The sequence below is a fragment of the Myodes glareolus genome, chromosome 24, assembly GCF_982192425.1.
Source record: "Myodes glareolus chromosome 24, mMyoGla1.1, whole genome shotgun sequence".
NCBI classification, from domain to species: Eukaryota; Metazoa; Chordata; class Mammalia; order Rodentia; family Cricetidae; genus Myodes; species Myodes glareolus.
In genome coordinates this window covers 1,969,065-1,984,234 of record NC_142049.1, presented here as the reverse complement: position 1 = coordinate 1,984,234, position 15,170 = coordinate 1,969,065, and the positions used below count along the sequence as shown (strand labels likewise).

Genomic DNA, 15,170 nt, shown 5'->3' with positions numbered 1-15,170 from the left:
TATCTATTAATTTTTATTTGATGTGCATTGGTGTTTTGTCTACATTTATGTCTGTGTGAAGGTGTCAGATCTTAGTGTTACAAACAGTTGTCAGCTGCTATGTGGGTGCTGGGAATTGAACCTGGGTCCTCCGGAAGAGCAGTCAGTGCTCTTAACCACTGAGCCATTTCTGCAGTCCCGCCTCTCCCTTTCTTTTATGCTGAATCTACCCCTAAGTTCTACAACTTTCCCTCAGAAAAGCTGTTTCTCTGAACACGCACCATCTTCTCCTTAAACTACTCCTCCACTCAGAGCTTCTTGTCTCTTTTCTGTATTTTATCAAAAAAACCTCCTAAAAGATGCTCCTGCATCTTTCCACTTCTATTCTATACTTGTCTATGCTACAGCGAGCCAGGAAATTTTGCAACCTAAAATTCCCTAAGTTTGTATTTCCCTATCCTCCAAAAATTCCTGCCAGACCAAACTTCAAGGAATCCTATCTTTTCAGGCACACAATACCAACACCCTAACCCTGTGACCCCTAAAATCATGACCAACTAAGCTTCTCACCGTTGCCCAAAAATGTTTCAGCACCCTCTTATCTGAGTCTGTATTAAAGACCTCTTCTTCATCCTGCTAACATCACCCTGTAAGTCTCCCCTTCCTCGAGGCAGAGCTAATCCACCTCTCCTCTGAGCAAAAGTACATAAAGCACTTTGTACATTCTCTTCTGTACCACTTACCACGTGATAATCCAACCGTCTATATATCTCTCACACTAACGAGCTCTCAGACAAGAATGACAATGTCTAACTATTTGATCTCTCTGGTTCAGTAACTGGCACAAAGCTGGTGAATGAATAATAAAAACTAACATCGCTTTTGAGTATAAAATGTAATTTGAAAGTGCATTACTTTGTGAGTTTCTTCACGTTTGAGATTCACTAAGTGTAGTTTTAAAAATGATTTTTAAAAACGAGGCCCTGAGAGTCATTTCTAAAGACCACATTGGTTAAATTTACAGAAACCTGAGATGAACTTAACAGTCCATGGTTCTTAGCATTTTTTATAGCCTAAAAACCTCAATAAAAGGTCATATGACAAATATACAAAGTAACATACATGGGAAATTTCTACAGAGCACACATAAGAATTACATAGTATGACTCATGGAATTGGTAATAAGATGTAAGTCTTTACAGCTTCAATTTTTAGACTCCATACAGGACTGGCAGTGACCTAAAAACGTGTCTAGAAAAGGAAAATGTCACCTCTAAAATCTATAAGAAAATTCAGTTTATTACTATATTGAAACCAATTAAAATCAAATACTAATGATGCAAAGCAAACAAAATAAAACATGAAACAGTTTTTAAAATAAAATTAAGAGACACTGATAGAAGCAAACTGGACATCCAACTGTTCTGTAGAGCCAGGTATGAGAGCAGAGCAGAGCAGTGAGCCAGTCCTGAGGAGGCTGAGGCAGAAGGAGCGCAAGCCTGAGGCCAGCCTGGGCTAACAGTGAGATTCTGTCTCAGAAAAGACTGCTGCTTAGTGCAGAGCAGAATCAGGAGTTCACACTTTACTAAAGCTGATGTCAACTGGAAATATAAACGGTAGCCTCCAGAAAGACGGTGACAGGAGAAAGACAGCTGGATGGTATGTGGAGCGAGTCAAGAAAGCAACGTGAAGACTGGAATTCAGGGAAACGTCGAATAGGCACATAAGCACATGCGTGAGTCCTACTCATGTCTGTGTTCCACAGCAATCAAAGATGTGGATGGCTAGGACAGCGCTGTGCAAAGGCAGATTTCCCACAGAGCAAAAAATGATGGCATTTCTCAGGTTCCAGAACAGACGAAAGAGCCAACACCTAGTCATACATACAGAGAAGAAGTCTTTAGAACCTTCAAAAACTAACCACTGAAAAAGCTTGTGGCCTGATGACTGAGTCCAGAAAGCAGGTCTGACCAACGCTTAGACTGCAGCGGAACACGGAGACATCACTTACTTTTGACACACACAGTACTTCCACTTGGCAAGACAACTACACTGGAGGCAGGACTGGCAGGTCTTGGAGACTTAACCGTTGCTATGCTGCCACTTGGAACAGGGGTAGAGGTTGGGGTTGACGTGGTACTTGTGTAGGAATAGCAAACCACTACTGAAGGAATGATAAAAAAAAGAAAAGAAAAGAGAAGAAAAGAGAAGAAAGTTTGCTGTTAACTTTCACCACAACTGTCCAGACATACAGAGAAACTGCTTTTCTTGTAGGCCAACTTGACCATCCTCGTGTGATCAGAAGTTAGATGCTAGTACAAGGACCAGACTCAAGGGCTAAAGACTATTTTGAAAATCACTGAATAAGTATTATCGAGTATTACTAGTTTGTCAACAGGTAACAGAGAATGGTGAAGAATGGAAGTACAAAGCAATCAAGTTTAAATCTATGTTGAGAAAACGGAAAATCATTCCTCATAACAGCAAGACCTGGACAACAGACACAAACCTGAGGTACTCTTTATTACCAACAGCAGCACCAGCAAGGCTAACTTTCCCAACCACAGCAATTCCCAAAGCACTTAAAGGAGGAGAAACAAATAACTCTTCTGTCATCTGCCAACCAAGTTGTGCAAGAATAAATAAACTAATAATGACATCAAATTCCAACCTTCTTCTCATTCAGTGAATGGACACACTCAGGATCACCAACAGCAGCCTGGAGCTACCATGCCCCGAGTGCCAGCCACCGTCATGCCCCTTTTAAAGATGAGGAGCCCTGCCGAAGTCACAAAGCTAGGAAATAACAAACTCAAATTCAAACACCAATTTTACTATTAGAAATCCAACTTTCTTCCCATTCTACCAACTAGCAAAAGAAAAAGGTCAAACTGGGAAGAGAAGAAGAAAACAGGAACCCAGCAGAGGCTGAGTTTGCAGCCACCCTGAAAAACGCAGCTTTCTCTGGCACAGAGCTGAGCCCGGCCAAGAATTACAACTGTCTCACTCGACACAAAACTTGTCTAGGCAAGACAAACCACATCTCAAAAGGATCTGACAAACATAGAGTTGCTGTTGATCCAAGCATACTCTCAAATTTAGTGCCACCTAGGTGAGAAAATTCAGAGATTGGTTAAAGCATGTCAATCACATGGTTAAGTGACAGTAAGAAAGTGCTCACTGACTGGAACAGTGAGGCTACATGTACCAGTGATTCAAAAGACAAAAACAGTTTTATTTTTCTAGAGCTATCAGCTGAACAGGTACTTCTGCTACCTTGTTTACTTTCTAATGCCATTCCCTAAGTCCTTCCATTCACCTCTAACAAGTGACACTCACAAAGCCTGGTAGCTCATGTCTGCAACCTCAGCAGGAGGGAGGCTGAGATGAAAGGACAACCTCAACCTGCATCCAAACCAAACCAAACCAAACAAAATAAGACAAATACCAGAAATTCAATCTGAGAAAACTTTTTCTGTGATTAAGATAATTTTCCTTTTGAAGTAACGAAATCAGACTTTGATGGAGATTGAAAACCTGGCAGTTTCTAGCTTCAGAATCAAAGACATACTAATCTCATAATGTTTAGCACTTACTAAAAACAGACAGAAAGCCCTGCGAAGAGCCGCCTCCAGCAGCAGTGCTCCTACTCACCTTCTTTGCTGGCTGTCTCTGCAGGCACAGGAAGGGACGCATTGTGCTGGACAGCTGCGTTGGCCACAGCATTTGCTGTTACAGTGAAGGCAGTCTGGGGAACCAGCCGGGGCATCAGTGGTACCAATCTACGCCCTTCAATGGACCATTCTGAAGAGCTGTTAGGTCCAGACATACTAAACAAAAGAGAAAATGCTGCTACAAGGGTTCGCACTTGCTAAAACTGAGTCAAACAAACACAATTTTTAAATGATTAAAAAAGTACCCTGAATTCTGGAGAGGCTTCATTTTAAGCAAGCAAAATCAAACTTAGATACAATTAAATTCAAGGAATGTCACACACTGAGGTTCTTATATACTTTATTCTATAGTCTGATTAACTATAACTATGAAAATTTTTTCTATGCTTTGAAAATAAAAATTGGTATTAGTTTTATAAAATTGGGCTTCACAAATGAAAACAAATATTTCTACTAATAAAATTAACTTTTAGAGCTTAATTTTGTAATTATACACAAAAGCAAAAGCACTGATAGTGTTAAGAATCAGACTTTCCTTTACAGTTAAAGGTGGAGGTCAATGAATCTTTGCAAAATTTCCTAACTGCCCGCATGGCCAGAGATTCTAAAGGCTTTCAAACACGGAAAACTGAGGCAGTAAACGAGAGGAATTAGTAGAAGGGAAGCAGCTGTATGCGACGGCAGGTGTCGTTAATCAATATTAACTGCATTTTTATATTATCACCCTTCCTGCTTAACAAGAGAGCGTAACTGAGGCTGTTAAAAGAGATCCACCACTATTCACCTCATTTGTATGGTGTACCCTGTACCCCAAAAGGCACTTGAGGCAACTGGACCTTCTCTTTCTTAAGTCTCCCTGCTTTAGATTTCTTGAGTAAGTTTTGTTCCAGAAATCAAACCAGAGGCTAAAATATCAAAAGACAGCTGCCATATCGCTAACTTGGCTTCATGAAACACCCTAATGATTAGTGTCAAGGTTTAAAATTAATCTAGAAACAACTAATTTTCTTCACTAAATCAGAAATATTTCTTCAAGATTCAATCACAGATTCTACAGGCCAGCTTAGTGTTTACAACTCTATATTCAACGATTCTTCAGATTTAGGCAGAGTACCCCAGCCTTTGACAGTGGGCAGTGGACCAATGACGTGATGATAGATGTTGACAGTGATGGTGTATTTAAATCAGCTAAGGGCACGTCACATAGCAGGCATTGCTCTACATATCTTATGTCTGTTAACTCAGTTCTCTCAGCAATCCTATCAAGTTGACAGTATCAGCATCTCCATTTTCTAGAATAAGAAACTGAGTCACAGAGAAGTTAAATAACTTGCCTCCAGCTATACAACTAAGAAATGTCTCTTTCAACAAATATGTATCATGCTCCATAATTATCGGTCATATCCTAAACGCAAAGAATAAAAGCTTTCTAGTAGATTTTATGGGCAGTGTTTACTTTATACCTATTGAGCAATTATTGTCTAATTACTGCCAACTTTTGCTGCAGGAAACAAATGACAGCTTAAGGTATGTAAAACAGGAGCGCTGACACAGGCTTTAGCCTTTAGCGGCGAAGGGAGGGAGGGAAGGGAAGAAGGAAGAGAAGGAAGGAAGGGAGGGAGGGAAGGAAGAGGAGGGAGGGAGGGAAGGAGGGAGGGAGGGAGGGAGGGAGGGAGGGAAGAGAAGGAAGGAGAATAAGGATTTAGGCTTTAGAATTTCTAGAAGCTGGCAAATCCGGTTAGGTTATTGCGAAAAATACATTAAATTCTTTTGTAATTTAAAGCAGTCCTACATAAGACAAGGAAAGGCAGACTTCCCGAGGTCCCAGTAACCTCATGAAATATATGATATAAGTTCCAAGTTAACACTAGTTCAGAAACAGAATAGTTCAAACAAGAAAAAGACAGAAAAGAGATTACTAATTGTTAAATGAAAACTTTCCAAAAGCTAGCATTTTCTATAATAGCACTCCTATTCTGATATTACTTTATTAGACTATCACTGATAAACTTGTTTAGTGTGAGTTTACCACACAAATAAAGTGACTCCTCTACACTTACCTGGCACACTATTTAAGTGGTGGCAGAAATTATGGAAGATTAATACTATGAAGCCAATGGACATAGCTACTGAAAGATGGGGTTTACAGTCAAAAAGACACAACTGCAACCTTTAGGAAGAACTGTAAGTCTTCCCAATGTCCCCTCATGCAAGCATGCTCAAATACTAAGTAAATGAGAAATGAAGTATCATGTTAGAATTAGGTCAAAAGTTCCTATTTGCTTGGTGGTGAGGTTGTAAACATGTGTTAGCTGTACAAGTCCTCTAGGAGAATTGAGAAATTAAACACTGTACCTGAGGGCTCACAGGTCCCCTCAGTTATTACACTCGCCTGCCTCTAGGCATCCAAGGACCACAAGGAAGGTGCAAACCCTGCTCTGAGAAAGCCACACACTAATGAGCTACAGCTGGCAGCAGTTGAGAACGCTGCATCGTACACAGAAACACAGTCTCCTGGGAATGTCTGACAGCTGGCAGAAGTGCAGAGATCTGCTATTCCAAACTATCATTTTAGTCTAATTGACGAGACAACGAGGACAAAGAGTGGCCTAAGCAAACATGTGAAGCATTAGTACTGCTGTAACTAAGAACTCAGTTACGCTATCAAAAGGCAAACACCATCCCAGTCAAGCCTTGGCGCAGAAGCCTCTACAGTTTCTCGTGCATCCAGGACCCTTACTCCTTCTGTTCCCCTTCCTTCTTGCTCAGTCTTCTCAGCTTTCCCATCACCTTTCAAGTACATTCCTTCTGGGCTACACAGCAATTTCAAGTGGGGGAGGGAGAAGGAGGAGGAAATGCAGTCAGCTCAGACGCATTCCTCCTGCTATTTTACAGACTAAAGCCCTCACAGGCCATCTCTGGGTCTCCACTGCTTATCCAAGGGAAGAAAGTGTTACCAATCCTCATCCCTGAATACTGCGCTCAACAAGTAAATGGAGTATCCAGTCAAACTAAAACCACAATATAAAACATTAGAATCTGAGTACAGAAAAGCCCAAGAAGGTTTTTCTTTAATTATATACTGAAGAAACTCTTTTCAAAAAAAATAAATTCATTTATTAAAGAAATCAGAAAGAAGGGTGGGGTGGAAAACACAGGTAGAAAGAAGCCAACTCTCAATTATCCATTCTAATGGAGCGAGGAAGGAAAGGGAGAGGTCAAATAGGTTAAAGAAATTCACATATTATCCAAAAATTATTTTAGCAAATACTAGTAAATTCTTGCACCAATTGTTTTTCAGGCCAACTAAGAAGCAGTGAAATGAGTTATAAAAATTTTCACCTCCTCTCCCTTCCCACCCTCTGACTAGAGATATTCCCAAGCAGCAAAAATGGCTAAAGGTCGGGCAGTATTAGGAAGGTGAGGAGGGAAAAGAAAGAGAAGCAAGGGGCATGGTTAATTCATAATGGATTATGTGCCCCTGAATAATTGAGAGCGTCAATTTGGAAATAAATGCAATAAAAAAGCCTGAAATAATAATAACCTATTTGCATACCTGTAACTTGGTCTTTCACCCAAATATAAGGATAAATTCATTCTTAAAAGGGGAAAAAAGGAAAAGGAGACTAAATAAATGTTATCCTTTAAGAATGACACCGAGCATCAACTTACAACTCATTGACCCACAATATCATTTGAACACTTTCAACGTATTCATTTTCTACTTCAGTATCGAGCACAGGTTCCTATTACCAGTTCCTCAATTAGAATTCAGACTCCGTTTAAAGCATTCCAATTCGAAAGTCTGAAGCAAATTCAAAAAGGGACACATTAAATTTGAGTGTTTCAACTATGCTAGCCTGACAATTAAACACTAGCTGTCTCTACAGAGAATTTCTAAATTTCTACAGTGCATACCTACCATGGAAGAAATCTCAGACTTACAGAACAAACAGCAAAACATTCAAACTACGCTGTTAAAGAGGTGAGTACCCCATTCTAGGTGTTAAGTAAAATGAGGGACAGTCAAGTACAGGAAGCCAACAGAGCTGTGTCATCAATGCAAATGCTGCCAAATGCCTTACATCATCACATTGTGGTAACTCACTGAGTTCCTTTTCCTTCAGCTTTATGTCATATTAAAACATAAAAACCAAAGCAAATGGATTATACTTGAACTTTCTATTATCACGGAAAGGATGACTTTCTGGTCTTTTCTCTTTTCCAGGAGGCACTATCTCTCTGCAGCTAATGGTGGATTCTGCTCAGTCCTCTGCCACCCTCTACCCAATCTGTCAGGTATGACAATCTGAAAACAATTTGGTGAGAAACCTTTATAATTTTAGTGTATTTGCTTTTTAAAGTACATTGTTATATTTTATCTCTTAAAAGAACATGTATTTTATTTATTTTTATGAAGCTCAAAATATCTGAAATAATTAGAGCCATATAAAAATTGTAATGCCTATTTATAAAGTAATATACATATCAAATACCATTACAAGAAACCTCTAAGCACCTTTCAATTTAAGGAGGCATGCTACTGGTATTGAGCTGAGCTTCCAGTGGTCTTTGATTGTACAATTGCCTTGTAATAGGATTTGACCTAAGTACTTTAAGCTTCCCTAACAAAATGCAAAACAAAAACAAAAAGTAACCAACGGAGTAAACAGTAATCACTATGGGCAGAGTCTCCAAGTATAGAGATATCATTAAGATAAAAGACTCAGGGACCTGCCACACAAAAGGAAGGCTGTCTCAAAACTACTTTATACTACATCATTTAAAAACCAGGGGTGGTAGACTAGTGGCTTACTTATGTGCAATTGTTGTTAACCGTTCATCGTTTACTGCTCTCCGAACTTCAGCACGGTGGCGTTCTGTTGAGATGCTATGAAAAAAAATAGCCATTATAGAACTCTGCCAAGCAGGCAGCTCTTCTCTACACTTTTATTAAGGTTTACGTCAACATCTTTTGGGGGTTGAGGATTACTTTGCCTAATGTGTATCTTCAAATGTTTCAAAGTCACAGGAAAGGTTTCATACTGATTCTGTGTAACTGTGGATTATTTATCTGGAGATCTCAGGAAGACAAACCCAGCCTGGACTGCAGATTCCCCATCTGTAAACAGCAGGCCATGGTAACTAGCAGTGCTTCCTGTTAGTAGACAAGGAAACAGGTGCTCAGAGCCTCCTCATCTCGTGGCTGCTGACAGGAGGACTGGGCACTTAGAACAAAGTCTTCTAAGGTCTTTTCTCAGGCATAGAGTCCAGTGAATATAATAAAATCAGTAAGAGTGGCAAGATAACATGTTTCTTGTGAGCTCATGCTATGAAACGTGACTCAACTCCAGCTAGGTGCCTTCTACATTATGTCACCAACAGTAAGAATATACATATATTAAACACTGATAAATGAAACAATTTTTAAAGACTACATCCATTCCATTCATAAATACCCAATAAGGTGAATACCACTCTTCTTATATTCTTAAGTACTTAACACTAAATTTATAGCATGGATTACAGCACTCAAAGACTAAAAGCAGACTTTACAAAGAAATGTAAACAAAAAAAAAGACTAAGAATCTGCTTAAATACATTCCTATATTAATGCTAATTAATAAGAGACTCTTTCATTTCTCACTTCTAAAAAAAGAACAAAATGACTTTAAATGTAGAAAGCAAACAAGTCAAGGCAGAACATTTTTTGAGAAATTAGACATAAAAATGAATCAAGATAAAGCACCAAGGAGCCCCTTTCACTGGAGTTGTTGGACGGATCCAAGCGGCACTCTAGCTCAGGTGAAGGAGTCAGCTAGAGTTAAGGCCACGACTGTGTGGCCGGCACCCAGTGCCATGTTGAGTCATCTTGCGTACACGCCTCTTTCCCCTCCAGTAAATGCCACTCTATGTCCTGAAATTCAGTTGCACCAGCTCTTCTTTCTTTCACCTCTGTCAAAGGAGCCCAAAAACACCTGACTCAACCCTTTCACTGGATTATAGACAAAGTTTCCCCATTTTCTGTAGCAGAAAGCACACCACTGGAACAGGGCTGCTAAGCACCCGACAAACTGAACACCTGTTCTTCAATTTGAGAATGAACAGAAATCAACCCCTATAAAACGAAACTTTTATTCACATCATCAAAACTTTCATGACAAATTACCTAAGAACTTTTGAGAGCTCTCCAAGAAGATCTTTCTTTTCCTTGGTGAGATCCCCCTGTGCACGAAGTGCACTGATAACTCCAGCATATGCCTCCAATTCTAGAAAAAGAAAATTATTTTATCACGATAAGCCTTCAATTTTGAAAAATGTAGCTATGCAATATTAAACGTCAGGGCAAGAAATCCAAAATCAACCAAATGCAAAATTTTAAATTCCTTTCAAAATGTTATTTAATAAAAAGACTTAAGCGTTACTTTCATCATTCATGTTGGTTTACTATACCATGTCTCACAGAAATCAAGGGTATAAAATGCTTAGCAAAGAAAATCTCTAACATATTACTGAAGAGCAGGTAATGTAGCCAGGCATGGTGGCTATACCTTTAATCTAAGATCTTTACATTTACAAAAACTATCATCCAAGGAATTAAAACATAAAAATCTACCATCAAAATGACTAGTTAGTCTGGGTGGTACATGCCTGTAATTCTAGCACTCACAGGGTTGAGCAGAAAGATGGGGAGTTCAAGGACAGCCAAGGATATGTAGCAAGACACTAACTCAAAGAAATACAAGCAGGAGAGGTAACTCATGCTTGGCATAGATGTATCAGCACTTGAGTTTAATCCACAAAAATTTACTTTAAAAAAGGAAAGGAAAGGAAAGGAAAGGAAAGGAAAGGAAAGGAAAGGAAAGAAAAGGAAAGGAAAGGAGGGAGACAGAGAAAAACGGAAATGAAAAGCAGATATGGTAGTACATAGCTGTCATCCCAGTGTTGAGGAAGACAGAGAGAGATAGGAGGATGCCCCAGGCTTGCCGGCCATTAAGCCAGCCTAGACTACTGAACAAGTTCTAGGTGAAAGACCCTGCCTAAAAATTTTTTAATTAAAAAAAAAAATTAGATGGGCGATGCCTGAGGAACAATATTTGAGGTTGTTCTGTTTTCCACATGCATGTGAAGAAATATACAAATACACACACATGCACATGTGCACACAAAGATACAAACATACAAGTCAGACATGAAAACACATGCCTGTAGTCTTGGTACTCAGAAGGTGAAGCAGGAAGATTATAAGTTTTTGAGGCTAGCTTGGGCTAATCTAGAACCTGTTTCAAAAAACAAAATAAACAAACAAACAGAACAAAAAAAGCAAAAACATATATATAAATCAAAGGTCCTCAAGTTCCAGAGCTATACAGTGACACCCTGTCTCAAAAAACCAACAGATAAATAGATAGAAAAAAGATAGATAGATAGATATAGAAGATAGAGATAGATAGATAGATAGATAGATAGATAGATAGATAGATAGATAAGAGATAGACAGATAGATAGATAGATGATAGATGAATGATAGATAGAAGATAGAAAATAGTAGATAGACAGACAGACAGACATATAGACAGAAAGATAGATAATAAATGTATGTGAATGCCTCAAAAACAAAATATGTACCACATTACTTTTATAAAACCCTAAACCATGTCATTTAAAGCAATCAGACACTTAATTATACTTTAGTCATAAAGCCCCCAAGTTAGTTAAGTTACAACTCAAGAGTTATAAAGATAAGGAAGGAGGCAGTCAAAAAGTAGCAACCATTTACCTGCTACTGGTGCCATGAGTGTATCGTAAATTGTCTAGCTTGACTTCTTTTAATGTGTATGAATATTTTGATCGTATGTATATATGTTTATGTGTGTGTGTGTGTGTGTGTGTGTGTGTGTGTCTGATGCCAGAAAGAGAATGGATCCCCAGAAATGGAATCACAGATGGTTGTAAGATGCCAGGTCAGTGCTGGGAACTGAACCCTCTCTAAGAGTAGCCAATGCTCCCAAGTGCTGAGTCGTCTCTCCAGAACTCCCCACCGCAATTTCTTGATAATTAAAATGTTTGGCATCCCATATTGAAACAATTTATAGTTGTTTCTAACAGGACAAAATTTTAAGCTAACAACACTTTTTAAAAATTTTGTGGCCAAGCCGGAGGCCCAGCACTCAGGAGACAGAGGCAGGTGGATCTCTGTGAGTCTGAGGCCAGCCTGGTCTACAGAGTGAATTCCAGGACAGTCAGAGCTGCACAGAGAAACGCTGTCTCAAAAAACCAAAAACCAAAAATTTGTGTGTGTGTGTGTGTGTGTGTGTGTGTGTGTGTGTGTATGTGAGAGAGAGAGAGAGAGAGAGCGAGCAAGAGAGAGGGGGAGGAAGGGAGGGAGGGAGGGAGGGAGGGGGAGAGAGAGAGAGAGAGAGAGAGAGAGAGAGAATGAGAAAGGAAGGGATGGAGGGAGGGAGAGAGAGAGAGTATGCCCTGTGAGTGCAGGTGCCCAAAGAGGCCAGAGGTGGCTCAGAAGAGGGCATGAGACCCTGGGAGCTGGATGGAGCTAGTAGCAGCGGTGAGCAGTCTGACATGACATGACCGCCAAGCTCTCTCCAGCCCTTAACCTAACAATTCTCAGAGACGGTGTGTATCTCCCCTAGACTAAGGACTTGGAACTAGGGTTTGAAAGCAATTCAAAGGTTCACTGTCAAGACAGCAACCCGGGAAAGAAAGGCCTACCTTCCTAAGGGTCACTGGAGCCAGCAGTGCCATGGGTGATGGCTGCTTCCTTCAGCACAGAAGCAGCACCCTGGCAGCATCTCCCACACAGTCTGCCTAAAACTACAGACACGTTCATTGTTTTTATTTTTACTTGAATTTTTTTTCTAATGCTGATTTTTTTTTTTACTGCACCCTAAAGTCTATTTCCTCAGTTTGTTCTGAGATATCTCTTTTTTTCTCTGTGCTACCTCTTCTTTTAGCTGAAGAACAATTTGATCCTCTTCAGTGATGATCAATCTGATGTGGCAAGGGGAGCCCCCAAAATAGGTCAATCTGACCCTAAGCTCTCTAAGTCCACAGCTACATCCTGGGTGATTTGTTCATGGGATATACTCAGCAACAGAGAATCTGCATATAAACCCAAGGGCAAAGTATTGCTCTCTGCATTTTAGATGATGTGCAGAAAACAGAAGAAAGCACGCCCCCTGAGCTCCCGAGGCTGTAACCGGACACAAGAGCCCCATCATGCTAAGACACAATGGTATACATTATAAAGTGGCATCTTCCTGGTACCTGACAGCTTTCTGGATATCTGTAACCTTGACAGTGTGGGCTGCTTCAGGGGTGTTCATTCTTCAACGCCGAAACATTAACCCCTCAATGTGTATGATTTTATAGGGTGCTATCGGCAAGTAATTTTCATACATCACCTCATGTCATTTATGGAAAAAACTAAGGGCAAACAAAGGTTACTAACTTTATGTTGCCCTCAAAACCTAGAAACCTCAGTCTAATTTACTATCCTTGTGATCTTTTCATCTTGCATTTTTTTAACTCTAAAAGAAATAGAGTTCAATCTTATAATCAACAGCAGGTTACATTAGTGCATGTGTACAGCCAAGTACCTTCAAAACAGTGATAAAAGTTTGCACGGAAGTTTAAACGGCTGGCCCCCGGAAAAAAGCCCTCTTACAACTGCTAAAACAATGTCAAGTAGTTTATAATCCTCGGGGGGGGGGGGGGGAGAGTATAGAAAGGGAAAAGACAAAAAGGGCAGAAGTTATTAGCAGTACGTCTACAGTAGCTACAATTTTATCTGACCTTCGTATAGAATTTACAACAAAGAGTTCCTCTGAAGGAAAACCATAGTAGCCTACAAGTACAACGTTTAAACACTATATTCTCATATGCCAGTCACAATGACAGGCTTCTTACTGAATTAATAGTCTCTGCTCACTAGCCTCAGGCTGCAGTTGTAAATAAGACAAGGGCATGAGAGTCTAAAACAGCATTTTTCACAGATTTTCACTCTAAACCAAAGATCAAATGACTAGGTAGTTTTTCTCTCAATATTCCCAAGAATGGGATGTGGCTAACACCACTTTACGCACAAGGGGAAAGTTGGTTCACTCACACAAAACGCGTGCCTTAGCATTAGGGCTTGCTTCTCTCCCTAAATGCTGGTTGAAAAGGGTTGTTACAAATGGAAAAAAGGGAAACATTAAATAATCAACTTTAAGCATAAAGTGTGTTTTATCAATTACAGTAATTAATTAATTGGAAAAATAGGCAGCTTTCATTAACTTAGGATTCAGAAAAGGCATGATTCACACAGACACATCTACTAAAGTTAGTAGTATGCATACATGAAACCAAAAAAAAAGAAAATTAAAAATTAATTTAAAAAAAAACACGACAGCCAGGTTTCCCATTTATCATGGCTCCTTGACATCATGACTCCTGTATCTCATTTACAAAAAAAAAAAAAAAGTCTTTTCAGGCCCTGGGAAAACAGTGAGAAAAATGAGGGCTCTAGCCATGACCCACACAGAAAAGGAGAGGGGTTACAGGGAAATAGAAACCAAAAGACTAAAACCGTTAGGTAGGCTGGTGGAGCACAGCTGTGGTCCAGCACTTGGGAAGCTGAGGCAGGAGAGCGCCAGGATTCTGACCACAGTCTGTGCTACCCAGTGAGACCCTGCTTGGGACGGTAACAACAAAATCCATACCCAATTTTCGAAGAATTCGTTTGCATTCATCCCTGCTGAGATCCAAAAGGGTTGGCCACACAACAGGCATTGCTGCTTCTGTCTGGTAGCCCCAAAGAGCTTGTCCTCCCTATCAGAAGAAAAACAAATGAAATCACCAAAGGATATGCAATGGGCCATTCACTTGGAGATCCCTCCACATGTTACCAAGCAAAACTGAAAAGATACCTCATAACCATGCTTTTCGGTTGCTGAGAAATGATCAAACCACCACGAGAGCACCCTGATCCAGCTAACAGGGGAAGAGCATGGGTTCTGGAGTCAAAAACTTGGTTCCAGGTCCAGCTTTTCGTTCTGGTGAATTGGCCTGTTTGAACTCACTTCGTACAGGATTATGAAAAGAAGTAACCCCAGCCGGTTTGCAGTGGTAAGTATTAGGAAACAGGGAATGCCAAGTTCTTTCATAGGGGCTGGCACAGAACTTGCCGAATAGTTTGTACCGCACGTGCAACCTTGGGCAAGCGACTTGACCTCTGCCACTTTCCGTACTAACAAGTTATGAGATAAAATAAGCAAAGGGTAGAGCATGTTATTTGGGTAAATGGAACTTAGTAAAGAAGTCTTTTCTCATGTTTTGGCAGTAAAACAGTCACGAGTCCACTAGTTACCCAAAGTTTAGATGCCTGGAATTTCGCACTGAGAATCCCCTAGGCTGGAGGACAAAAAGACACAGAGCCGGTAGTTCACACACTACCGGTTGTACACACAGCAGACCTTCCTTAAACATCTGCTAAACTGATAAATGGATGGTCAGAGG

At 40.1% G+C, this 15,170-nt stretch overlaps 1 protein-coding gene across 11 annotated transcripts in view; it reads right to left on the bottom strand.

Moving 5' to 3' along the window:
* Emsy (EMSY transcriptional repressor, BRCA2 interacting) overlaps positions 1-15,170 on the bottom strand; it is a 69,273-nt gene that overhangs the window by 53,058 nt on the left and 1,045 nt on the right. For 5 of the 11 annotated variants that reach the window (XM_048435084.3, XM_085682953.2, XM_085682950.2 and 2 more), the window contains exons 2-7: positions 14,375-14,483; positions 9,823-9,922; positions 8,470-8,544; positions 7,210-7,251; positions 3,634-3,809; positions 1,991-2,143 (exon numbers count right to left, since the gene is read on the bottom strand). In XM_048435084.3, coding sequence (XP_048291041.3) covers positions 1,991-2,143; positions 3,634-3,809; positions 7,210-7,251; positions 8,470-8,544; positions 9,823-9,922; positions 14,375-14,444 — 616 coding nt within the window. In that variant the 5' untranslated portion in view covers positions 14,445-14,483. The remainder of the gene's footprint in view (positions 1-1,990; positions 2,144-3,633; positions 3,810-7,209; positions 7,252-8,469; positions 8,545-9,822; positions 9,923-14,374; positions 14,484-15,170) is intronic. The other 6 variants (XM_048435077.3, XM_048435082.3, XM_048435076.3 and 3 more) reach the window with 5 other exon arrangements.